A 27,476-nucleotide genomic window follows, 5' to 3' on the forward strand; every position below is an offset into this window, starting at 1 on the left:
AAAAAAAACATTATAAGAATGTTATTTTATTGAGGTAGAAAATTGAATTTTAAATCAACTCAATATAACTAGCAGAGAGCATTCTAATTGGCAATTCAAATTCCAAAATTTTTAAACAAAACATTTTTATAATTAAATCAAAATAAGGGGATTTCTTTATATACAAAATTTATTATTATTTTTAAATTAAACCATGCAAAAATAAATAAAAAATAACTATAATAAAATTATAAATTTATTTCATAATTAGATAATATTTTTATTTTGATAATTATTATAATAGTAATTTTTCTGTGTTATATAGAAAAAAGTGGACATAGACACCTATAAATTTAAATGCAAGCTTTTAATTATAAGATAATAAAAAAAATATTATGAGCAGAACTATTTATGTATTTATTTTAAATATAATCTAATAGTAAAATAAAAAAAATTAACTATTAAGATATTTAACATGGTAAAAAATAATTATATTTTTATAGATGACATTGTAATATATATATTTTAAATTAAAAAATCACAGTATACAATTAAATAAGTATTATAAAAAATGAATTTTAATTAAAAAATTCAACCTAAATAAAGTTTAAAACATATCTCATACCTCCTTCACTTTTAGTCACTCATGTAATTTTTGATTATCTATTTTAAAAATATGAAAGATTGGGCGAATTTAACTAAGCAATGATTAAGTTATTAAATCCATAAATTTGAATAACAAAATATTTAATATGTGATTTATCTGTTACTAGTGAAAAGATTAAGCAAATGTCTTTTATTAGTTATATATGTAGCCAAGTAATGTAAAAGAATAAACTAGGATGTACCAAAGATTTTTCACTCAAAGAAATATACCTGAACAAGGGAAAAGAAGGAAGAAGAAAGCTGACAAGAACCCTAATTTTCTGGTTGTATTGGAAAACAAGCTACTAGTCTCTATAAGGATTCCATGGGAGCGTGCATTCAGAGCGTCAATGGAGTCAAGCAGCAGAGAGTGTGGAGAGTGTAAGGTCAGAAAACAGAGACTGCAACACTAATGTCTATTGATAAAGAATTGGAAGAACAACTCCTTGAAGTCGGTAACAAGCTCGCAGTTCCTCCGTCCTCAGTGGAGGAGGTCCTCCAACTCCTAGACGTATATTATTTCGAACTCCTCTATTAGCTTTATCATTACTACTCATGTTTGGTGCATGTTGTTTCAGTCAGGAGTATGTGTTGTTATATTAGACATGCATATATATATATATATATATATATATATATATATATATATCAAGAAGCTACTGGTTCTAATTGGTAGGTGGTGATACTGTTAACATGCTGAAGTTGACTTGGTCAATCTTCTTGATTGTATTGTTTGGTTAGGGATATGTGAAATAGACTATGGAAGAGAAAAATAATGGATGATTTGTTCAGATGGGTTATTTACATTTTTAATCAATTGTTGATTATTTGTTTGGTGGGGAGTGAGTTAAGCGAGGGTTTATAGTGGTGGTTTAAGTGCCAACAGGGGGTGTGTTAGGTTTGAGGGGATATTAGACTTAGTGCCGGTTGTTGTGGCAGAGGTTTTGGACTGAATTCAAAACAGATTTAACAAGACTCACCCTCCGTGTTTATGTTTATTTAATATTGAATATTTTGGCTATTACTGGTTTGGTGACTAGAATCAGGAGGCTTCTGATACTGGGCACGAAAGCTATTAATGATGGCTTTCGGGATTTGATGTGGAGCTAGGGCTTTCAATTTGGGCCATTGGTTCAAATGTCAAATTTTAGAACATTAGAAGATTCATGAAGATGATGTTGCTAACAACAACAAAGCCTTATCCCTTGAGGGAGATAATATACTTGGATCTTATGTAGCTCTTTAGTTCAACTCAAGAGAAAGTTTCAGAGATTATTTTTTCACAAGATTTATATGACTAGTCCCTCAATGTCCTTCTTGGTCTCTCTCTTTCACACTTTACTAGACTAGAAACCATACTATCTACTCTCTATACTGGGGTTTTCTTTGTTCACATCCAAACAACCTTAAACTGTCTCTTGTCATGTTTTTCAGTTCTTGCTATAGTAGTAAGGTTTTTTCTTGGAATTACCTTGCAATCCTTACAAATCCTTTTCTCAATATGGGACCTTCAACTTCCACTTTTAAAAAAGTGATCTTCCCGTTTCTTGACACAAGTGTTCATAACTGAGAAATAACAGACCACTTAAAAGTTAAATTTTGAAAAGTATTATCATTTATATGATTTGAACCATTTATTGTTAACTATACGATATCAATCAACATGATTTAGTGGATCATTGGTGGACAAAATATTCCATGGCTCACCCAAGACAAACCATTATAAAGAAGAATCCTAAGTTATAGGAGAGCTAGAGATTCTCTATACTCTAATAGAAAACCTTTGTAATTTTAGATGTTGATCACCATGATTCTCACCATTGTGCTGGAGTTTTAGTTTTGAGTGTTGATTGAGCAATTAGACTACCAAAAAATCTAGATTTACTCTTGAAACTCTCAATCTAGGCATCTATCTTACTGATCTCATCAATGTCTCCCACCAATTCACTTCATTATCACCTTTAAATTCAGTATTATAGTGCAACATGGGGTTTACATAATAGTTGTCTCATCTTTGATCAATGATTTATGAAAGGAGAGTTTAGCTAAGTTAGATATAAATGAATAAATTAATTTCCAAACAAAGTCTATAATTCTAAACAATAAATTTGAAAATCAAATAAATGAAAGGTTATTAATTATTATTACCTTCTACTAGCTCCATCGAAGAGACTTTGTATCTTCTCACTTTAGCAATGCCCATTTCCTCATAAATAAATCCCTTTTGCTGGTTTCTAATCTGAATCCACCAAGCACAACATCTTAATTAAGGGAAGTGTACGCCTCATGCAATAATATCTTACCAAAGTCTTGTATCCAATATGTAATTTTCCACAAGCCCTCCATCTCTAGTCTTTACAAATTGACTGGATTGCCTCTCCTTGGACATGAACGTCCTTATAAGTGCTCCTTTTATTTTCATTCAAGCCTCCCAGAGTCAAATAAGTGGCAAAAGGAGTATTGCTGATCTGGTCAAGTCTGTTCCTTTATTAAGTTTGTGCGATATGGAAAGAAGATCAATTCTTGAATAGATGTAGGTGTTGATTTTTTTTACCACTCACTTTTGTCTTTTGATGGGCTGGTATTTTCTTCTCAAAATCTTTTAACATTAAATCAATGCAATGAATTGCACAAGATGTCCAGTATAACTTTTGTCTCTTTTTGCAATAACAAGTCTCCTACTTCCTTGTGACATCTTTAGGAACTGCTATACATGAGTCCAACATCCTTTTCAGTTCTTGCTAGATGATGCTTCAATCTATATACTCTACCTGTTAATACTTTCTCGCAATATTTACACTTCCCATTTCTTGCTTTCCCATCACTTGAAACACAATGACTGCATTCTGTTCTAGTGGCGTGACCTGAACCAATCTTCAAATTCTAAACCTAACAGAGAACTCTCCAGCAAGATCACAGAAGAAGCAAGGACATAGCAGAACAGAGCGAGTGTAGTGACTGTAAAGGCAGCACTGGCTATGATGGCACGAGTGTTGCGGTGAAGCTGGCATCAGCAGCATCCGAGTGAGTCTTACAATGGCTGTCAGCAGCAACAGTAGTGGTGGTTATTTAACAGAAGCAGCAGCGCCAGGGGGTGTGTGGCTGTCATGAGTAGTTTCCTTCATTTCTGATATGGAAAAGATGGGAACCCTAGTGGAACAAGAGGGTCATATGGGTCGTGACAGGCCCTGCCTTTTAGCCAACAAGTGGGCCGTTGAACCCTATCTGCAAAAAACAGAATGAATAGATGCAACAGATAATCTTGTGATTCGATGAGCAACCGTGCAATGTCGAAGTAATTCGTGCCTCCTCCAATTAACCATCTGCGTCAACTCGCAACATCCCTTGTACTCGCTGGATTGCATGAGTAGGTGAGTTTACTTGCGATTTTAACAACATTGCTCTAGAAGAACGTCTTTACGATAAATTAATAAAGAAATATAAAAAATATTATGAAAGAGAATTTTCTCTTCAATGGTTCGTGTTTTCTTCTATATTAGTTATGCTCTACAATAAAATTTTGAAACTTCTTGATCATAGAGAATGTATCTACTTCACACATGATGGAAAACATTTGATACAATCAAGTGTATTCATTAGATTAAATAATTATTTTCCTTTTTGAGGAATTTAATAGTGTATTAATATCATTTTTTCAATGATAATTATAACTAAATTGTTTTTGTGGCATATTTTTCATATATTGGTTCTACACTGCTTGATTTTGTGAATTCAATGTTTTAAAACAAGTTACTTAATAAAGGAATAATATTATATTGCAAAACATGGATTAATATTACTATGATACAACAGGTGGGGTTCACATGTATCAAATTATCAATATTCCACTTCACTTGTTTTTTGTTGATGACTAATGTACCATTTTTGGAAATTAGAAACTTTATATTTACATAACTGGCCGTGTTCCTCTAACTGAAATTGTCTTTATGTATGTTTTTTTTATACTAATCGCTAGGTAATGTTTACTGTTGCTGATCTCACATAAATCACAGATAGTCAGGTGTTGGATTTGAGTATTGTGTTGCACGTTCTTTACATACTTGGGTTGACCTCTCTGCATTTGTAGTGCTGTATTGTGTCACTTTTTGGTTGCTTCTTTTGTCTTTCTCATGCTATAATTATAGCTGTGTGCGTAACTAAGTTCTGTGAAAGACCAGCATTGTTCAACTTCTGCCACCTCGGCACTGTAGCTTTGCAGGTGATGGACAATTGCTCTGATTTAAATAGTCTTTTATTCCCGGAAACTGTAAAACGTATTTGATTTCACACAGTCTTATTCTCTAAATTTTGAGTACAACACCAGTTTGAACTTTGAAGTGAGGTGAAGCTAAAAATCCTTCTCTGATAAAAGATATGCAATGCCCAAACAAACACCCAACTAAATGTTTGGTCAAAATATTAATTATATTTTTGTGATTTTGCATATTATTTTTTCCTTTGCACGGCAGCAAGTGGAGAGCCTCCTATTAAGGGTTGGACAAGCACCTTCATCGTCCATGGAAAATGCACTCTCTCCATCATTGAAAGCATTAATTGCAAACAAACTTTTGCAACACTCAGATGATAATGTCAAAGTTGCAGTTGGTTCTTGTATCAGCGAAATAACAAGAATCACTGCACCTGAAGCTCCTTATGATGATGATCAGATGAAGGTTTGTACAATTGTTTTCTATTTCAGAATATCAATAGACTTGACTATTATGCCCTTTATGAAAGACATCAGTAAATCAATTGAATGTTATCAATGCAATTTCTTGCAGGATGTCTTTCAATTAATAGTATCGGCATTTGAAAATCTACATGATAAGCTAAGCCAATCATATGCAAAGAGGATATCAATTCTTGAAACGGTTGCAAGAGTCAGATCATGTGTGGTTATGCTGGACCTTGAATGTGATGCCCTGATTTTAGAGATGTTTTGGCATTTCTTGAAAACAATAAGGTAACTGTTTTGGGCAAGTTTGTCATAATCATGGCTTCAAAAAGTTGTTGTCTATAATACTACTTCAATTCTAATCTTTTACTTCATAGTCTGGGTATGATATATCTTAATGTGTTTTTCTTTTCCTGCTTAATACGTTGTAAATTTGTATGGACTTTTGTGATTATTGATTACTTCTGTATAATTTTATGCTCTGATGCACAAATACTTTAAACTTATTATGTATCCATATCATACCTGTAATGGATTGATACAGTATGTTTGTTCCCCCCTTATAGAACTTGATTGCCTCTATATTCAACTATCTTGCGTCCATGTTTTCTGTGAACCAACAAAAATATGATGATGATAGCATATCAACCTAAATATCAGCTATATTAACTTAAAGAGTAAATTATTCTTATACCCCTTGAGATTTCACCAAATTTCTCTCAATAGCCCACAATTTTCTACCCGTATGCATATCCCCTTTGTTGCACTACATTGTAACTTGTTTTGAAAAGATTGTGCCGTGTGTAACCCCATAGGGTCGATTGCTGTAAATGTTAGTGATATGGGGAGTACTTGTGCATTCACAAGAAGCCAAATAGGGTTATAGTGTAATTTACTAGGAAAAATATAAAAATCAAATTAATAAAAAAAAATATAACTATATTTTAATTAAGATATTGCCATATCAATTTGCTGGTTTTAAAAAATTTTGTTTTTATGTATTGTACTGAACCCAATGCTCGGACTTATAAGTCATACCTATTCAACATAGTTGTTACATGTATACAATGCATTTTTTTAACAGTTCAAAGCACTTAATGTGGGGGCATTGTTCTAACTGGGCCCATGTTTTAAATTTCAGGGAACATCATCCAGCAAATGTTTTTTCGTCCATGGAAACAATTATGACTCTTGTTCTAGAGGAAAGTGAAGATATATCCTTGGACTTGCTCTCTCCACTCCTGACCAGCATTAAGAAAGACCATGAGGTTGAGTTTAATGATTTAATTTCATTCGTTTTAGTAATGTGATTTTAAAGTTGAACGTTATTTTTGTTGTCCATATTTATCACTGTTTTGAAATTGATTATCATTGTGATCTAGGAAGCTTGTCCAATTGCCCAAAAATTGGGGGAGAAGGTCCTTGAAAGTTGTTCAACCAAGCTTAAACCCTACTTGGTTCAAGCAGTGAAATCCTTGGGTATATCTGTGGATGATTATAGTATGGTGCTTGCTTCAATATGCCAAGATACATCTGTTGACTTGGAGAAAAATGATACATGTGTTACTAGTGAGCTTTTGGTAAGTTTTCTGTTGGTCTTTTTTTCATTAATGTTTGAAAATGACATTCATACAATTTTCTTTTTGTCATTATGACTTCAGAAAGACAGGAGTGAGTCAGCAGAACAATTACTGGAGGAGCCAACACATGTATGCCCCCACTTTAGTTATCCTGTTTTTTATGTGTCCTGTGGTTCTAGATTGTTATCTTCCAGATTTTAACACAGGAACATGTTGATTGTGGTTTTCAGGAAGTTAACAAAGATTCAAGGGAAGTTACACCCTCTCAACAAGAAAATCCTGATGGGAATATATCTCCGAAGTCTGTCATGAGCAATGGTGTTACTTGTGTTGGAGATGATAATGGTTTTGTTGATTCCAAGTCCAATAAAAAGCAAGAGGATGTTGATTGTTCTGATCATTCTGAAGGTTTGACTGTAATTAGTCGTTAGGTGCGCAAAGATTTGGACACTGAAAAAGTTGACAATAGTAAACAAAAGTCGGAACATTCTACCAAGAGACGACAAAAGAAACCAACCACTTCAACCAAATCAGCAAAACGTTCCAAGGGTGAAGTCGCTACTAATGCGAAAGAGACTGAGAATGAAAGCCACAGCAGGAAAGTTCCCTGTTCCCCTTCTGAGGACCATTCTGTTGAAGCAGCCGGAGCTTTGACAAAGAAATTGACACTGACATTTTATTACCAAAGGCATGCTACAACGAATCTGAAGTATTAGCTTCTCCTCCTAGTGAGAGCTTCCATGAGGAAAATCTTTCAAAGAAACTTGGACGAACAAAAATGAAAGACGGTTCTGTAAGAGAAGGAGCTGCAGAGAATGTTTCAAAGGTGTCCGGAGGAGCTAGTGATTCAGAAGCCAAACCTGCCAGGAAGTCAGTGAAAAAGGCCCATGGTCAGATCTCTGATGCGAAAAAAACTAGTGTGGTAGATTCATTAAAAAAAAGAAGTGATTCAGCAATTGATGCAGATACGGAAAAGCACTCTGCCAAGAAATTAGATAATAACAAAAAGGGCATAGGCGGATCCTCTTCAAGGCAGATGGGGGACAAGAAAAAGGGATGCTGGCGGAAAGCTAACTCTGAAACAGGTGTTGCAAAATCATCTGCTATGGATGTTGACAAGGTATCTTTTGTTCTTGTATATGGTGCTTGCTTCCTTGCTAATGTATATTAACATTATTGCTACGTGATATTTTTTTGCTTTGTTCTTTTAAAAGTAAAGCATTAAACGAATCTTTGTTCACTGTTTAGGAAATGCTTTCTTCTCCAAAGTCTGGAACAAAATCAACTAAGGATGAAAATCCAGAGACTCCCAAGACAACTGTAATGAAGCTTACATCAGGAAAAGAAAATGTATGTTTCCTGTTCACCCAAAATTTTGAATTACAATATATTTGTTTGGGAACTTTTCCCTTGAGAAAGTCTTTTTTTTTTTTTGTTAGTTCTAGATTTTTTGTTGTCTTGTATTGATTACAGCTACCTTTCTGCTGTGTCAGGAGTCTGATACTGAGAAATATGGTGAAAACGTTGTTGGTTTACGGGTCAAAGTTTGGTGGCCTAAGGATCGTGAGTAAGTACTTGGAATCTGTTCAGATTTTACATTCCTTCACTGATTTTTTTTTTTAACGAGGTGAAATAAATGCTTTGCGCTGTTTGGTATTTATTTTTAAATTGTAATCTTTAGTTTTTAAATAATGGTATTATGAATTGTGGAATGTGCTTTTAGACCTTAAACTGGACTAATGTTGCAGTGTTAGTGATATTTGAATTATGTGTGTTATACTCATTTCTACATGTATCCTTGTGTAGACCTTTCTATGAAGTGACCATGATGTTACAGTTTGAGTTCAAGATTTCCCTTATTGGCTTATATGTTTTTTCATTTGTTTTTGATAGTCTATTTGTTAAACTACTTAATACCTTGTGTAGAATGTTGTGTTAGAATTCTTTGATATGAAATAGCTGAAGATATTATGTGTTTGAATTAAACTAGTGTATGTCATCATGCTCCTTCTATTTATGATCAGTTTGTCGGTTCATTATTATGCAATAGAAATATTTACTTTCTATTTTCAATATGTAATATGTTACAGGTTTTACAAAGGTGTTATTCATTCTTTTGATTCTGCCAAAAAGAAGCACAAGGTGAATTGCCAGATTTTTAAGTCATCTATTTACCTTCCCTTTATTAAGAAAAACTGCATTTGTTTTGTTCGTCTGTGTTGCTCTACTGGTACTTCTGCTATGTTACATTTGTTTAATCCTTTAATAAGGAAATAAAGGGAATGAATTTTTTACATTATAAAAAAAATCAAACAATTAACATTCTACCTTTGTCCTATAGAAGACCATTTAACTAATTCATCAAAATTATGGAAGTTGGTTTATGTTGTTGGTAGCATTGAATATGTTCATTTATATATTTTTCAAAGTTATCCTTAAAATTAAGATTCATTATCCCATTGTACCCATCATTTCTCACAAGAGAGATAATACGTTTATCTTATTAATTTATATAATTTATTTATTGAACACAAAAGTTGTAAAGTAATTGGTAGTAAAAAAGCTATTTCATAGAACTTCTTTCAAAATTATCCAAATGTACCCTGGTTGGCTTCTTGATGACAATGACACCTGTTCTCTATTTTAGGTCTTCTATGATGATGGAGATGAAGAAACATTGAATCTTGTGAAGGAAAAATGGAAGGTCATTGATGCTGACTCAGATGCAGATGAGGTTGGTGTATGGCTTGTTAGTTTTGTGCCAAACTTTCTCTATCTAAATTAATGGCAATCATTTCTATGGACAGGAGGAACAACGTGAGCCTGCAAGTCTTGATGCTTCCACTGATATGTATGGGCTGCATATTCTTAATGCTGTATTTTCGTATATTTTTCATGCATTTTTTGGAGTATGCATGTATTGTGATGTTGCCCTTTTGCAAAAACTGTGTATCTACGAGTTCTGGACTTAGTTTCTGCTGTTGTTTGTTCTTGTTGCTGATTTGTTGTATCTAACAGCTATCTTGATATATTTGACCTGAAAACCTGAACCTATTCCTGGCAAATGTATACTTTTGTGAATAATGATTTGCCTGTTAATTTGGAGCTTTAGATATGATTTATCCTATGGTATAGTTCTGAAGTAGTCCCTACCCCTTTTCTTGGCTGTTGAGGATAGCTGTTGCTGTTGTATATTTGATGTTCCAATAATTTCTTTGGCTTTTAATTGTTGAAGCTGTTAGAAATCCAGAGCGTGTGGGGATTGTACATTTTCAGTCAGATTTAATAAATTGTATCAAGTGCCAACAAAAATATTTTAAAAACATAACTGTTTAATATTCTTTAGATTAGCAGTAACATTTTTGACACCGGTACGCTCACCTGTTGAATGATCTATAGAAACAAAAAGTGCCAAATTGTCTGACATAGTATCCCTCGCGAATCAATTAGGCCATGTGCTGCATTGGTTTGACTTTTATCAATTTAGAGTGTGTTTGTAGATTGTTTACTGTTCCCTCTTTTTTTTGAAGGGTTCAAATGGACATGCTTATTTGTTGCTGTAATTTGTTATTCTCGTTGTGGCATGCATGGTGCTCTTTCCAGCTGTCTCTGATTGGTCTTATTCACATTGCATTGCTCGGATCCTGTTCAGGCCACCAAAGAAGAAAGGGGAAACAAGTGTTGGTGAGTCAAACAAGCAAGGAAAGACAGATCCTTCTTCTAGAAGGTTAGTGATTATCAATTAATCTATTTGAGTGCCATCTATTATTTAATATCTAAATTTTTTTACATCAATTTGCAGCGATGGAGTAATTGCATCCAGTAGATCATTGGATGTATCCATGAAGTCCAGTCACAAGTCCAAAGATGGGAAGAAATCGAAAGGTTCCAACACTACTAGGAAATTAGAGGATGTAGTTAGTGTTGGTGAGTCAAACAAGCAAGGAAAGATGGATCCTTCTTCCAGAAGGTTAGTGACTATCAAGTAATCTATTTCAGTGCCTGCTCTTATTTAATATCTAAATTTTTTACTTCAATTTGCAGCGATGGAGCAGTAACATCCACTAGATCAAAGGGTGTATCCATGAAGTCTAATCTCAAGTCCAAAGATGGCAACAAATCGAAAAATTCCAAGACTAATAGGAAATCAGAGGATGAAGTTGGTGTTGGTGAGTCTAACAGGCAAGGAAAGACAGATCCTTCTTCCAAAAGGTTAGTGACTGTCAATTAATCTATTTCAGTGCCAGCTCTTATTTAATATCTAAATTTTGTACATCAATTTGCAGTGATGGAGCAATAGCATCCCACAACTCAAAGGGTGTATCCATGAAGTCTACCCACAAGTCGAAAGATGGCAACAAATCAGAAGATTCCAAGACTATTAGCAAGTCAGAGGATGAAGTTTGTAGAAAATCTAAGGACAGCACTGCTAAAAATGGTAGCCGGAAATCTGTTGTTGCTGATAAAAAATTGAGTAATAAATTAGAAAACACTGATACTTCCAAGACAATTGAATCAAAGGATGATGAAATTAACATGCCAAAATCCTGTGTCAAGTCTAAGCATGAAGCTTTCAAAGGTGAAAAATCCAAACTAGAAATCCTGAAGACTACCTTATTGAAAGGAAAACGTCACAAAAGTGGTGGAAAAATAGATGTTGGCAATGGAAAGTCTGGTTTGTTGAAGAGAAAATATCCTGAGAATGATTCAGATGTTTCAGCAGGAGAGGTTAAAGATGTCAAGGGAAAGACTTCACATTCATCAAAGCTACAAGGAAGTGAACTCAAGAGTGGAAAGAAACGTCAGAGAAACTAGAAGTGGGTATTTATCCTGGCTATCAGTTCTACTCTTCCTGTGGCTGGAGTGATCAAATGAATTTAAGCCGTGTATCAGGTAGCTGTTTTATTTTGTTGCTAGTGTTGTTATATTTAGTTATTGGTTAGGCTAGTTTACTTGAAGTATGGATTAGCGTCTGTAGTCACTTTTTGGTTGTTTCTAGACCAGATCAATGTTATATGAAGGACAACGCTAGAAAATAGTTTGCTAGCATTCATTTAAAAAATTTTGTTGACACTACCTTGTTTGATAATATATGATACACATTCATTAACATTGCTCTTGGTTTACTTTAGTCATCACATGTATTGGTAAAAATAATTATTTGTTATTATTAAAATTCATCATCACAATAATGGTAGAAGCAACTTACACTTTCAGGTAATTTTGACGATGTCAACAATAAAAAAAAAAGTTCATATTTTAGTGTCCTTTAAATATATTATCTTTTGATGGGATGATATTGTATTTTGGTTTATTACTAGAATAATGTACATTATTGACTATATTCTTGGATTAATTTTTTTTTAATGATTTATATTAGATGCTCCCATAAAAGATTGAACTATAACCCCTTATACCTAAATTTTTTCGCTACAAACAACACCCGGTAGGAGTCCTAGGACTCCTGCTAGGACTCGGATAGTATTTGAAATAATATTTCATTGTTCTGTAAACTTGTATTTAGTGATAAATTATATTATCAAATCTTGTCAAAATTGTCGTGTTTGTCTTTTCTTTTATTAAATATTATAATTATGTGATTTTAGTTTTTTGTTTATTGAAATTACCAGAAGTTGTTGGACATTTACTATAGTCATTCAATATTTTCAATGTAAGTGTGATAAATTTTGTTTCAATGCAGAATTTTGCATATATTTACCAACAGAATGTCTTGAGTAATTTTATTTCCTTTATAAGCCTTTTATATAAATCTTTTACACGAAAAAACTTGGAGATTTATTTCACTATATTACAAATTTTATTAACCAATATAATGTTGAGTTAAACTTTTATTCATATGGTAATTGTGGATGATTTTTTACTTTTTCTGATTTGTTCTCTTGAACTGGTTGATCTTATTTACCATGGATCATGTTATAATTAGGATGCCAATTAATTGGCAGATAAAATAATCTATCAATTACTTGTCATAAGTTGATTTTTATTTTATGCTTACTCATTTTTCCTTTTGGATTTGTCACTCTTCTCACTTCTCATGTGATGTATCTTCTATTTCTTTTCCTTTATTTTCAGGAAGTTTTAAGTCCGAATGAATAAAATATCTATTTATAAATTTAACCAATAAAAATTACTTTAAATTTAAAATAGTTCTGGATATATAAATTAAAATTATATTTAATGGTTGTCATTGAGAGAGGTCTTATTATCTATATATTTATACAAAATAACAAAATTACATTTTAAGAATATTTTAAAACACTAAAGCCAGATGATTTTGTTAAAAAATAACTTTAAAATATCTCAATGACACTTTTATTCTTTCCGACTTAAAATTAAATATTATTTTCATACATTTTTAATAAAATAACAATAAATAATTTACAATATTTTTGAAGACTTCACTAATCTGCATACTTTTAATAAGATGACATTCATCCAGCAATTTTTTAGTTAGATATTATTTTATTTTAAAATAAAATAATGAATAAAAACTATCAAAACAACAAATTTAAGTTAATATCAGTCATATTATTTACAATTTTTTATGAGTTAAAGAATGCATGTAAAAGTACATACACAATGACATGAAAAGTTTCTATAGATTATTTCAAAAACACCATGATGAGTTTTTTAAATAAGTGAATATTATCAATTATTCTTGGTCTTGAATGAATAATTTTATCCTTAATTAATTATTTTTAATCTTAAATAACAATTTATAAATCCTATTTTGTTTATAAAACTTTTAATAGTGTTCAACATATCATAATAGATTACTTACAAGCACAATAATGTGCAATATGATTAATATAATCTTATTTTGTTTATAATGTTCTAAATATTATTCAACCTAGGACTGGATTAGATTGACCTTTATTATGCTCAAGTGGTTTGTTAATTGACACAATAATAATCTCTAACTACACAAGTAAAAAAAAAGAAAAGGAAACGATCTATATAGTATTCATTTTCTTTTAATATACTTTCTATTTTTTATTTTGTATATGTTAGCATATTATTTATTTTTCAACTTAATAAAACACAATTAAATGTACCTAAATATTTTTAATTAAGTGGAATAGATCATATCTTTGACCTCCTTTTAACAAATAAAGTTAATAGATGAAGTAGAATAAATAAGATTAGTAAATTGAATTGTCTTTTTTTTAATAACACAATACAGTTGTGAGGATGAATTAAGTCTTGTGAAATGCTCCTTAGATCTCTTACATTGCATTTGTTGATTAACACATCTATTTCCACTTTTCATGAAGTCTGTGTTGGTTTGTATTTGAAAAAGAAAAATTAAAAAAATAATCAAAATACATCTTAGAGTATATGAAAACGCAATTTACCAAATATAATTAATACATATTTTTTCTTCTTCCAAATATAACGTGAAATGGTTCATTGTGGACATGAATTTAAAAAATTCTGCATGAGATAAATATTTGACTAAGTAATTGTGTTACATAATTAACTAGTCAAATGTGATTTACTATTTATTTATTTTTAGTTAACTAGATGCCATCTATTTGAATTTTTTATTCTATTATTTAATATTGACATATAAGCAAACTATATATTTTGGAAATAATTTATTGGCAACTATCTTTTAGGTAAAACAAAATAAGAGACAAATATAAAATAATCTAATGTTATTAATCTTAGGTTGAATACCAACATGTTTATTACAATTAATATTTTAATTTACAGTTTGCATAGTAGTATCTATGTCTATGAAAATAAAATTAATGTTAATTATTAATATATTATGAATATTTTAAATAATTTTATGCTAAAAGTTCAAAACATTAATATGAGCTTTTTTGCCTCCACAGTAGTCCAACTGCTTATTCTCCTTACTTTAACCAATATCAATCATTTTAGTCTAACACATGTTTTAATATTCAAAAAGTATATTTTATTATTTATTTTTCTTAAAGAAGTTTATAACAATCTTAAAAATATGTTTTATTCTCTAAAAATGTTTTTTTTGTCTCGAAAATGATTTTATTGGTATTTGTTTTAATAAATATTCTTGTAATTTATTATTTAAACGTAAATTTTATTTTTAAAATGTATAAAATAATTTATTCAAATATTTACTCGCTGCAACAATATTTCATAAAGACCCATTAGTATCTTCACTCCCTTTCAGTACAAAAATAAATAAAAAAAGTTATTATTATTAATTTGTGTACTGTCTGGATAGAAATATTATTCTATATGGGAATAGGAAAGTAGTAAATGCTAGCTTTTTGGTAGTGAAAATATAATTCATGAGAAATCTTCCTCTCCATTTTTTTAAAACGAACTTTACTCTCTCTCTTTAGTTTTTCTTTTATCTGTCACACACTCTCTCTTTTCTGTTTCTCATTTTTGGCAAGGAAAAGGGGGAAAGGAAACAAAAATAATTGAAAAAACCCTAATTTCCTTGTTCCATCCACATCTACTCTCAAATCGGGTTGGATTGGAACCGTTTCATGGACCAAATGAAGTGAAGCAGCCGGAGTCTGTAGAAGATCAAGAGGAAGAGACGGAAAACGACACAACCAATGGCGACTACAGATAAAGAATTGGAAGAGCAACTTCTCGAGGCCGGTAACAAACTTGCAGATCCTCCGTCATCCGTGGAGGAGCTTCTCTCACTTCTAGACGTAATAACATATCTTCGCTTTCAAAGTTATTTTAACACTTGCTTGTGATATTCGAATTTGTTTTGTTTTTTATTGTTTGATGCATGTAGTTAACATTTTTCTTCCCTGCAATCTGGCCGCGGAGAATGTTTGACTTTGACGTTTGTGTGAGATTTTGATAAGAAGGACGAGTGCATGGAATGTTTGATTCGAAATTGTTATCTTCATACCTAGATTGTCTTGGCGGTGAAGGGATAAATGTTATGGCCTATGATTTAATAGATATACCAATATAAGATAATATTATATGGTGTATATTATATATTATCTCCTCTTCTGCGCATCTTAAAAAGTAATGGAGTTGTTCTAATTGGTAAGTGATGATGGGTAATAGAATTAATATGCTGGAATTAATTACAATCAATCTTCTTTATTGTTTGGTTATGGATGTATGAAATAAATGGTGGTGAAGAAATTGAATTAGGTCTTGGATTTGTCTGGTTCAGTTTTTGTCAATTGATGGAATTATTGATTGTTGATTATTGGGTGTGGTGAGATTGGGAAGGAGGGTTTGAGTGGGGCCAACAGTGACGTTAGGTCTGTGGGAGCACTGGTTTGGTGCTAGTGGTTGTGGCATAGGGGTTGCACTCGCTTCACCATGGCAATGGTTGTCCTCCTCTGGATATTATTGGAGCATCCTGCAATTTTCTTCATGTAAACCAGATCCAGGAAGTCTCACCCTCCACCTTTTTGTTAATTTGATGTTGAGTATCTTGAAATTTTTGGCTTGTTGCTTTAATTTGGGATGTTTGTGACAAGGGCATGAAAGGTATCCATGTGGGTTTGGAGATTTCATGTGGTACTGGCTTGGGCTACTGGTGACCAGTGATTCTGAGTGAAATTTAATAATGACAGATGATTTGCAAGGAGAATGTGTTTCAACAACACCCGCCAAGATCACAGTTTCAAATATATTATTTTTGACAATATCCAGTGACTAATTTTTCCAGTTTCCTTCCGTGCCTCCCTTTCCTGATCTTCACCAGACTAAAACCCATAAATCTACTATTCTCACTGGTATCTCTCAGAGCTGTCTTTATACACGTCTACTCCACCTTAGTCTGTTTTTCTCACCTTTTCCTTAATTGGTGCCATACTAATCACTCTCATGTAATCATTTTGTGTTTTGTCTTTTCTTGTGTGACTTCATATCCATCATAACATTCTCATTTATGCCACTCTGACTTTTTTCTCTTGCTGTTTTTATAAAGTCCAACATTCATGACCATAGAGCATTGTCGGGACATACAGTAGTACGAAAAAAGTTGTACTTGAGTTCTTAGGTGCTCTATTTAGTCACAAATAACCTGTCTGTATACTAACATCCTAGGTGTCACGTTCCAGTTTTAATCACGCCATCCTCTTTCTTTGTATAAGCCTTTTTCTTTGTATTTTGGTACATTTTCATCAACCTCTGTAGAAGATAAATAAATTGCATCTATTGTAGACCTTCCTAGTAAATAACTGAACCATATTTTCATAGTGTTACTCGTATGTTTTATACCTCTATAATTAGCACAATTATGAATATATCCTTTAGTCTTGAATATAGGGCCAAAGCGCTCTTCCTCCACTCATCTGGCATCTTCATATATATCAAAATCTTGTTGAAAGCTTAGTGAGCAAAATGATACCTTGTTTTCCCACATTCAAAACTTCAACATGTGATCAAACAACTATGCCATTATCTATTCCTTTTATGGATCTCTGTTTTTCTGATTCAAATTTTTTAGTTTCTGTTCATTTTCTTATATTTCTAGTTCTTCTGTGGTGAGAGTCAATCCTTGTTTCTATTGAAAACGTTATAAAATTAATTCCCTCGTTGTGGTTTGACCAAACTTTACCTGATACATCTTACATTCTTACTTAATCCAAATATCTTGTATAACTCTTCAAAAAGCTTTTAGGTGGTTCTTCATACACTGTTTTATCTCATTCCTTGCATTTTATACTTTTTCTAATTTTCAGTACTGTTGCACCTATGTAAGATTTTAAAGCATTTGTTCTTTACCATGACTTTGACATTTTCATTCCAGCACCAAAATTCTGTATCTCTTGAACCTAAATCTCTCGTTCCACCCAAATTTATTTTTGCAACCTTCCTTATTTTCTTAGACATTTCATCCCACTTGACGATAGCATTACCAAGTGATTCCTAATTTCCTTCCTCCGGTGGCTTTTTTTTAAATGTTGAAATAACCATTTCCCTTAAGTTGGCACCTATTGATACTTTTTTGACTGTGTAGTAAGGCTCCCACTTGGAATCACCTAATCTTTATGTTGTGAAGGATCAACATTGTTTATCCTCCTCACCTAGGCACTTTTTACCTTTGCAGGTGAGTAGAGAATTGTTCTGATTTAAAAAATGTCTCTGAACTCAGGCAACATGTAGAAAGGTTGATGTTATAGTTTTAATCATGGTAATAAGAATTGAGTGATACATTATTCATATTGTATGATACCATTCTCTACACCATGGTATGATTGCTGTAACACTTGATTTTTGCTCCTGGATCTATCTTGTATCATTCAAATCTCGTTTGAATTGTGCCTTGAATCGTGGGAGAGAAACCGCATTCAGGTTGCACTCAAACAGGTCTCTGAAATGGGTTAGTTCGCATGACCCCTGTTTGAAAAAACCCTAATTTTGCTTTAATCTTTTGCGAGAATCAGCATGGGAAGAGATGTAAAATGGTTGTTCCTTTCCATCCAGCCATGGCCACTGTCTTTTCCTCATGTCTACTTGGTGGTCTCTTTAATGTTCCTTTCTACTCAAAAACTCGATTTTCTGCTGGTCCTTTACCTTTCATTACATGTGCTACTTCTGAGTGAGTTTTCTGCTGTACACCTGCTTTATAGAAATAGATAAAAAAAAGGGAGCCTGATATTACTTAGGGCTATTGTGAAACTCTTCCTACTAATAGACTACAAGTAAAATGTAGATTTTGTTCTCATGCTTCTTGCGGTGGCATAGCAAGGATGAAGCATTATCTTATTGGAACAAACAAAGATGTTATTCCTTGTCCTAGTGTTTGAGATGAAGTGAAGGAAACAATTGTGAAGCTGCTGAAATGTAAAGAAAACATTAGTAAGACTAGCTGTCACATGTGTTGTTACTTTTACATTAAACTGTATTAAGCAACAAAAAAAATGCTACTAAAGTTGACATGCTACTAAAGTTGAGGCTAAGCAAGTGATGAAGTAGATTTTGAAGATCAATCACATACTTCCTAAAATGTGTGATTCCACTTGTAAAAGTTGAGGTTTGTAGATGTTGGTTCAAAACCAGCCATGCCATCCATTTATGGAGCAATGGAATGGATTGAGCTGACGAGCAAATTGCTGAATTCTATAAGCAAGAAACAAGGTATAAAAAAGTGTGGAAAATTGTTGACATTACATGGAATTTAAAACTACATAGGCTTCTCCATGCAGCAGCCTATTATCTCAATCCTAGGTAAGCTAGTTACATATGTCCTACTAAGTACCACTTTCTTCCTTGTTCTCATTAACTTATTTTTATAATGGTAGATATCATTATGACAACACTTTCAATCCACATAGTGAGGTGTTGGTTGGTTTATGTGAAACATTTCAAAGAATGGCTTTGGCTGCAAAAACAGGAATTGCAATTAATCAACAACTTGAAAAGTTCAAGGGAGTAAAGGGGCTTTTTGGAATGGACATTGCAATAGATACTAGAAACAATGAACAACCTGATAATTGAATTACTCATTACCATTTGTATATGACTTATACATTTTTAATTACATTATAATTGCAAAAGATGGCCATGAAAATTTTGAGCCTCACATGTGGTGCAACAGGGTGTGAAAGGAATTTGAGCATTTTTTACCTACTGCATAATAATAGAACAAATAGATAGGAACAATAGCGATTAAATGGTGTGGTGTATGTGAAGGATGGTCTTCAACTTGAGATGAGACAAAAAGAATAGTGAAGGGAAGGGGGAAGCCTATGATCCCATATGTTTGCCGGATGATGAAGGGATCACTGGAAAATAAAATTCCTTGCTTGCCTTTTCATTCCTCGTGGATGAATGTAGATGAGTATTTTGATGTTGAAGAGGGAGCTCCAAGCAAAAATAGGAAGTGAGGTAGTTATTTATACTTAGTTTTAGAAATTGGAACTTCAACGCTCAAACTATAACTTTTTTGTTTTTCATTTGCTCATATATATAGGTCCTAAAAACTTAAACGCCAAGACCAATAAAAATGGAAAATCCATAGTAGGAGATGAGGAAGAAGAACTTTTCACAGAAGATGAAGATGACTTGAGTTATGTAGATCTTGGAGAGGAAGAGGATTAAATATGAATGATTTGGATAGAATCTTTTTTTTGAGGCTGCTTAGTACATGTAGCAATACAACAACCATAGTCTGAGGTAGCTATGCAGTAGCAACAACAAATTTTTTGAATGACTATAATGCAAAAGTTGTTAGTAGCATATAATCATTGTTATAGGAATTTTATGCTGCAACAACAGTGTTTTTTTGGAGGTTATGTTGCTGAAATTGTGCAGTGTAAATATACATACAACTACTATTTTTTTAGTGGTTGTTATTAATTGTATATTTACTTGGTTATATGTCTTATATTTAAGTGTGACTCATTTTTTAATGTTTATGAATCTTATGAATCATGGTATAAAATGATTCAGAATTCAAAATATAACCTCTCCATACATAATTTTGTATCTCAATTCATATGCCCATGATTTATTATCTAATAAAAATTAAAGTATACACGATTTTGAACTCTGAAGTGAGGTGAAGGTGAACAATTGTTTGATTATGTCTAAAACATAGTCCTGACTAAATGGTTGGTCAAAGTACTAAATACATTTTTGTGATTTTACATCTTTTCTCCCTTGCCATGCAGCAAGTAGAGAGCTTCCTATCAAAGGTTGAACAGTCACCTTCAAACTCTATGCAAATTGCACTCTCTCCATCATTGAAAGCATTGATTGCAGACAAACTTCTGAGGCACTCAGATGATGATGTCAAAGTCGCAGTTGCCTCTTGCATCAGTGAAATAACAAGAATCACTGCACCTGATGCTCCTTATGATGATGATCAAATGAAGGTGTGCATAATTTGTTCTGCTACAGTATACAAATGGACTTGTGAACTTACTTTTTACAAATATATCTGTAAAACTTTGATCAATCTGAATTTCACCAATGACATTTCTTACAGGAGGTCTTTCAATTAATAGTATCTTCATTTGAAAATCTACATGATACGTTAAGTCGATCATATGCAAAGAGGACCTCAATTCTTGAAACTGTTGCAAAAGTCAGATCATGTGTTGTAATGCTGGATCTTGAATGTGATGCCCTGATTTTGGAGATGTTTCAGCATTTCTTTAAAGCAATAAGGTACCCTTTATGGTCAAGTTTGGCTTCATCATGGCTTCTGTTGAAATAATTATTAAATTTATGTTAGAGTAATTATTAAGTCTAAAATAGGGAGTTGTGTGTTGGGAACTACTTCCAGCTGTATTTATAAATCTAGTGCACTCTATGAGTTGTACCTAGGTATTTAGGGTAGTCTTTTGATCTTTCATCTTCCATTGTATCAGTTTTTATCATTATAAATAGAAGGTTATGAGAGGGATCTATTAAGACCCTCCAATTGTGTATTATCCTTTTATTTTCACAGCTTCAAATACTTTGTCATCTGTAATTCATGGTTTAATTATTCTGATTTTTTACTATTTAGTCTGTTTTAACTATATTAATGTGTTTATTTTTTACTGCTTATTATCTTGTAAACACATATTAGTGTGATTACTGGTTACTTCCTTTGATATAATTTTAGAAAAATACTTTAAATTTGACTTGGTATACATATTTTACCTCTGGTGGATACTGACAGTCTGATACACATATATTATGACTCTCCCAATTAGAACTTGACTGGTTTTTATCTTCGGTCTCCTTGTGTTCATGTTTTCTTTGGATAATTAAAAAGATTGTTTAAATTTTGCTGCAATTATGCTTTTTCAATAACTTTTTAATGAGATTAAAGACCAACTTAAATATGACAAATAAGCCATGTAGCTGTACGACCTAGTTGTTTATGTATTACTAGTGCATATTTTTGGATTTTTGGAAACTCTTAATGTGGGGATGTACACCATAGTTCTAATCATGTCTATTTGAAAATTTCAGGGAATATCATCCAGAAAATGTTTTTTCATCCATGGAAACAATTATGACCCTTGTTGTAGAGGAAAGTGAAGATATATCCTTAGACCTGCTGTCTACACTTCTGACCAGAGTTAAAAAAGATGACGAGGTTGTAGTTTGGTAGTTTCATTTTCACTTTCATACCTTTTAGTTGATTGCAATTTTGATGTTGAACATTGCTTTTGTTCGAATTTTATTATTGGTTTGACATTGATAATCATTGTGATATAGGAAGCTTTTCCAATTGCCAAAAAATTGGGTGAGAGGGTCCTTGAAAGTTGTGCTACCAAGCTTAAACCCTATTTGGTTCAAGCAGTGAAATCTTTGGGTGTACCTATGGGTGATTATAGTTTGGTACTTTCTTCAATTTGCCAAGACACATCTGATGCCTTGGAGAAAAATGATACATGTGTTACAAGTGAGCACACGGTAAGTTTTCTGTTGGTCATTTGTCTATTAATATTTGAAACATTTCATGATAAGAGAATCCTGAAATTTTACTTTTGTCATATTGATTTGTTTCAGGAAGATAAGGGCGAGTTGGCAAAACGACCACGTGAGGAGTCAGCACATGTATGGCCCCACTTAAATGCTTGTTTTTTACATATCTTGTGGCTCTGAAGTTTTGTCATCCGAAATTGATCTCTGGAACATGTTGATTGTGCTTTTATCAGGTAGTTGAAAAGGATCCAAGGGAAGTTAGTCCCTCTCATCAAGAAAATCCTGATGTGAATATATCTCCAAAGTCAGTCATGAGCAATGGTGTTGCATGCGTTGAAGAAGGTACTGCTTTAACTAATTCCAAGTCCGTTAAAAAGCAAGAGGAAGCTGAATGCTCTAATCACTCTGAAGGCTTGAATATATCTGGTCATGAGGTGTGTAATGATGTAGACTCTGAAAAAGTTGACAATAGTAAAAGTAAGCCAGAACAATCTACCAAGCGACGGCGGAAGAAATCAAGCTCTGCAACTAAATCTGCAAAGCTTTCCAAGAGTCAAGTTGCTGCTAGTGATAAGGAAACTGAGAAAAAGCTCGACAATGAAAACAACAGCAAGAAAGTACCCAGTTCCCCTCATGAGGACCATTTTGTTGAAGCAGCAGGACCTTCAGAGAATGACAAAGAAGTTGATGCTAAGACTTTATCACCAAAGGCAGACAACAATGAATCTGAAGTTGCTTCTCCACCAAGTGAGAGCCTCCATGATGAAAATCGATCGAAGAAACTTGGACGAACAAAAAGGAAAGATGGCCCTGTTAAAGACGTGGCTGGAGAGGATGTTTCTAAGGTTTCTGGAGGAGGAGCTAGTGATTCAGAAGCCAAACCTACGAGGCGGTCAATGAAAAAGGCACTTGGTCAGAACTCTGTGAAAAAGGCTAGTGTTGTAGATTCAGTTAAAAAAGGAAGTGGTGCGGCAAATGATGCAGATGCTAAGAAGCATTCAGCGAAGAAATTAGATGAAAACAAAAAGGGTAGTGGTGGGTCCTCTTCAAAGCAGATTGGGGACAAGAAAAAGGGAGGGAGGACGAAAGCTAACCCTGAAACAGATCTAGCAAAATCAACTGCTATGGATGTGGACAAGGTATTTTTCACGCTTTATACGTGTTTGCTTCTGTATATTATCATTATTGCTGCATGTTTTATTCTGCTTTGTTTTTGTCAAGTAAACAAATCAATTTTAATTATGTAGGAAGTGGTTTCTTCTCCAAGGCCTGGTACAAAATCAACTAAAGATGAAAGTTCAGAGGAGACTCCCAAGGCAAATGTGAAAAGGAAACGTGGTTCAGGAAAAGAAAATGTATGTCCTTTTCTCTGAATTTTTAAATTATGATACTGGAACTTCCTTGATATATTTGTAAGGGAACCTTTGTTCTGGGAAAATCCTTTATGCAGCTTGGTCTTGCTAATTTAAAAAGTTTCATTGTATTCTTGCTTTGATTGGTAATTATCTTTTTCCTGTACCAGGAGTCTGATGTGAAGGATTATGGTGAAAACCTTGTTGGTTTACGAGTCAAAGTTTGGTGGCCTGAGGATCGTGAGTAAGTACTTAGCATGACTTCCATTTTGACTTGCTGTCACTGGAAATTTCAGTTAATAAGTTGCCAGGAAGTGCTTGTTATTTGGCATTTACTTTGAAATTGTAATCTCTAGTTCTTTTATGGTTGTCTAAGCTGGCCAATATTTGTTTTTACATATCTTAATCTGGACTAATGTTGCTTTGTGTTCATGATGTTTGCATTACAGTCGCGTTTATTACATGCATGATTTTGTAAACTATTCTGTTGAAGTTATTGTGGTCTTGATGGTTTGTGTTCTAGATTTTCTTTACTAGCTTAAATGTGTTTGCGTGTGATTTACTTGATCTGTGTGAAACTGTTTTGTAATAATTAAACTAGGGTTTACATTTGATGTGAAATAGTGAGGGAATGTGTTTTTATAAAACTAGGGTATATCATGCACATTATGTTTATGATCAGATTGCCGTGCTTTTTTATATAATAGAAATATTTGCTACAAATTTTCACAGATATCTCACTTGTTACAGGTTTTACAAAGGTGTTATTCATTCTTTTTATTCTGGGAAAAAGAAGCACAAGGTGATTTGACAGTTTATTAAGTCATCTCTCTATCCTCCCCCGTTCCATTATTGATATTAAACTTTGTATTCTTTTTGTTCTTTTGTGTTGCTGTGCCCATGACAGAATTCGGAACTTGTCCCTCATATTTTATCTTCTGACATATGTTCTCTATTTTAGGTCTTGTACGATGATGGTGATGAAGAAACATTAAATCTCTTGAAGGAAAAGTGGAAGTTAATTGAAGCTGGCTCAGATGCAGATGAGGTTGGTCTACGACATTTCTTTATACACCAAATTTTCTCTGCACGTAAATTAATAGCAATTATTTCTCTTGACAGGAGGGACAAAGTGATCGTGAAAGTCTTGATGCTTCCACTGATATGTATGTTCTATGGTTAATGTCATTTTTTGTAGATACATCTTTTATTTGTATTATCCTATATTTTTTACACATGTTTTTATTGGGTGTGCATATATTGCGATGTTGCCCTTTTGCAGAAATTCTGTGCATCTGTGTGTTCTTGGTTTAGTTTTCAAAGAATGCTACCATGGTATATGTAACATGAAAAAATCAGCGTGCTCTTTTTGCAAATATGTATTTTTGTGAATGATGATTTGCCGAGCTTTAGATATGATTTGACCCCCATGGCATAATTCGGAACTTATTCCCCTACTCCTTGTCGGTTCAGGGTAGGCATTTTTTTGTGTTGTATATTTGATGTTCCCATTTTGTCCTGTTGAGTGCTAAAACAGATATTTTAAAAAATAAAAGTGTTTGTATCCTTTTATTTCACTAAGTTTTTTGACAGATATATGCCCATCTGCTCACTAATATGTATAGATGGAAAAGTGGTCAATTGACATGGGCATTTGTATACCTCGTGAAGCAATTAGGCTATGTGCTGCTCTGGTTTGATTTTTATTAATTAAGAATATGTCAGTAGATTGTTTAATGTTTCCCCTCTTTTTGAAGGATTCAAATGAACTTGTGCTGTTTATCGCTGTATTTTTTTTTTCTTCGATGCTGTCGCACAGTGTGGTTTCCATCTGTTTCTTTATTTGGTCTTGTTCACATTGCATTGTTCTATGATTCTATCTATTCAGGCCACCGAAGAAGAAAGGGAAAACCAGTGCTGGTGAATCAACCAAGCAAGGAAAGGTGGATGCTTCTTCCAAAAGGTTTGTGAATATCAAATAATCTATTCCATTTCCACCTTTTTTACTACTAAATTTTTTACTTCAATTTGTAGCGGTGGAGCAGCAGCATCCAGTAGATCAAAGGGTGCATCCATGAAGTCTAGCCAAAAGTCCAAAGATGGGAACAAATCCAAAGATTCCAAGACTATAAGCAAATCTGAGGACCGAGTCAGTAGAAAATCTAAGGACAGCACTCCTAAAAGTGGAAACAGTAAAACTGTTGCTGCAGCTGCTAAGAAAATGAGTAATAAATCCAAAAACTCTGATACTTCCAAGGCTGGCGAATCAAAGGATGATGACACTAGCAAGCCAAAATCTGCTGCCAAGTCTAAGCAAGAAACTCCAAAAAGTGGGAAATCCAAGCAAGAAACCTTGAAGTCTGCCATTTCGAAAGGAAAACCTCTTAAAGGTGGTGGAAAGAGTGATGTTAATGGTACTGGCAAGGTGAAATCTTCTTTACTGAAGAGAAAACATGCGGAGGATGAAAACTCAGATGCTTAATCAAAGTTGAAAATGCCAAGGGCATGACTTAAAGATCGTCAAAGGCAGTGAGTTAATGAGGGGAAAGAAGCACCAAAGAACATAGAAGTGGGTATTTATTCTCGCTGTTTATTCCTTAACTGTATCAGGTTAGCTGTTCATCATTTTGTGGTAATCAATCTCGTTGTTGGTAAGTATTATTTTCTCATGTTAATTAGCTAGGCTAGTTTAGTTGTAGTATGGGCTAGTATCCTTAATCACTTTTACATTTGTTTCTAGACTAGAGGGGATGTTATTTTTATGGCAACACTTGAAAATATTTGGCTAGCAACCTTCATTTCAAGAATGCTTTGGCACACTACCTGATCTCACGGTTGACCACTTACCACATAATTAACGTTTTTTGCATTGGTCGGTGCTGAGCTGTGGTTGTGTTGTTTTTTTGTTGAGACAACACGTACAACATAATTGATGTGGTGGAAGCTAATGTTTGTACTGTTTATTTGGTTTCAATTTGTATCTCTGAGCGTTCCACATTTTAGTTTGTGAATACTGCATTACATCACTTTTCCCCCTTTCGGTATTTTAAACTCCACAAACATTCTGTGTTATATGAATATGGCTACCAAACTAAACTGTTTTTTGTTTACTGTACATTTTCATAGTGAAGTAAGCAAGCTTTTGTGCATTCATTGGACCATAACTCTTCTGTTATGTAATGAAAATGTGAAAACAGAAAACAAAAGTAGGAAAGGAAATCATAAGCAAACCTTAAGATGAAATTCCTGTGTGGTTGTGCCTTGAAGCGTTTTTAAATCATAAGCATTCATTTTATTAGTCTATATGGTCCTGATACGAAGTATGCAATTGCATGCATGATAATCTAGTTTTCGTTGGGCCACAACCGTATTCCATTGCCACATGTTTTTTGTTCTTTTTTTTTTTTAATTTTCATGTATAATAAGAAATTACTAGCCCGGAAACAAAACAAATGTCTGCACCGATGCTGTGGTATGAATCACATGAATTATGAGTTTTAAATATTAACAATGATTTAGATCTTTGAAAAGAAAAACATATTTAATAAAAGGCTCGACCTGTCTTCTTTTGTGAATTATTGATCTCGAATCTACACCACTCCAGACTATGTTTCAATATCCCCTTTCCTGTTACAGACAATAGATAGTGGTGGTTTTGTCTTTGCATACTTTGTTGGTTGTTAGAACTCCAAATCTTTAGCTACTTTTCATTGTAGATTTTAAAAATAGTGTAACAGGTTAAAGATTTGAACTACATGTACTTTTATTTTCTCTAGTCTTCTCTAGTCTTTTTATTGGTCAAATGTTGCTGCAAAGTGAATTTACAAGAGGCCAAAACCCAATTGAATATATGGATCATGCAAAAGTGAC

At 33.1% G+C, this 27,476-nt stretch overlaps 2 protein-coding genes across 2 annotated transcripts; both read left to right on the forward strand.

Annotated features, from left to right (window-relative positions):
- The first annotated feature begins 822 nt into the window (after positions 1 to 822).
- Positions 823 to 11,991, forward strand: LOC114163817. The gene is made up of 17 exons (XM_028048166.1): positions 823 to 1,135; positions 5,094 to 5,297; positions 5,406 to 5,587; positions 6,441 to 6,567; positions 6,682 to 6,818; positions 7,103 to 7,224; positions 7,321 to 7,524; positions 7,557 to 7,948; positions 8,128 to 8,229; positions 8,373 to 8,446; positions 8,970 to 9,021; positions 9,527 to 9,613; positions 9,687 to 9,730; positions 10,532 to 10,606; positions 10,682 to 10,849; positions 10,924 to 11,091; positions 11,166 to 11,991. The coding sequence occupies exons 1-17, from the start codon at positions 1,037 to 1,039 to the stop codon at positions 11,692 to 11,694; spliced, it is 2,766 nt and encodes a 921-aa protein (XP_027903967.1). The 5' UTR covers positions 823 to 1,036; the 3' UTR covers positions 11,695 to 11,991.
- Positions 11,992 to 15,225: 3,234 nt separating this feature from the next.
- On the forward strand, positions 15,226 to 26,586 carry LOC114162293 (transcriptional regulator ATRX). The gene is made up of 14 exons (XM_028046125.1): positions 15,226 to 15,560; positions 20,502 to 20,705; positions 20,819 to 21,000; positions 21,796 to 21,922; positions 22,045 to 22,242; positions 22,339 to 22,386; positions 22,488 to 23,393; positions 23,502 to 23,609; positions 23,777 to 23,850; positions 24,357 to 24,408; positions 24,568 to 24,654; positions 24,729 to 24,772; positions 25,495 to 25,569; positions 25,641 to 26,586. Exons 1-14 carry the CDS (start codon positions 15,459 to 15,461, stop codon positions 26,086 to 26,088), a joined length of 2,655 nt encoding a protein of 884 aa, XP_027901926.1. The 5' UTR covers positions 15,226 to 15,458; the 3' UTR covers positions 26,089 to 26,586.
- Positions 26,587 to 27,476: the final 890 nt, after the last annotated feature.

Source organism: Vigna unguiculata, chromosome 9, assembly GCF_004118075.2.
Source record: "Vigna unguiculata cultivar IT97K-499-35 chromosome 9, ASM411807v1, whole genome shotgun sequence".
NCBI lineage: Eukaryota > Viridiplantae > Streptophyta > Magnoliopsida > Fabales > Fabaceae > Vigna > Vigna unguiculata.

Coding starts and splice junctions, on each gene's coding strand:
- LOC114162293 (XM_028046125.1), top strand. CDS start 15,459: ATGGCGACTACAGATAAAGAATTGGAAGAGCAACTTCTCGAGGCCGGT. Junction 21,001..21,795: donor CATTTCTTTAAAGCAATAAG/GTACCCTTTATG, acceptor TGAAAATTTCAG/GGAATATCATCCAGAAAATG. Junction 22,387..22,487: donor CACGTGAGGAGTCAGCACAT/GTATGGCCCCAC, acceptor TGCTTTTATCAG/GTAGTTGAAAAGGATCCAAG.
- LOC114163817 (XM_028048166.1), top strand. CDS start 1,037: ATGTCTATTGATAAAGAATTGGAAGAACAACTCCTTGAAGTCGGTAAC. Junction 9,731..10,531: donor CTTGATGCTTCCACTGATAT/GTATGGGCTGCA, acceptor GATCCTGTTCAG/GCCACCAAAGAAGAAAGGGG. Junction 10,607..10,681: donor ACAGATCCTTCTTCTAGAAG/GTTAGTGATTAT, acceptor ATCAATTTGCAG/CGATGGAGTAATTGCATCCA.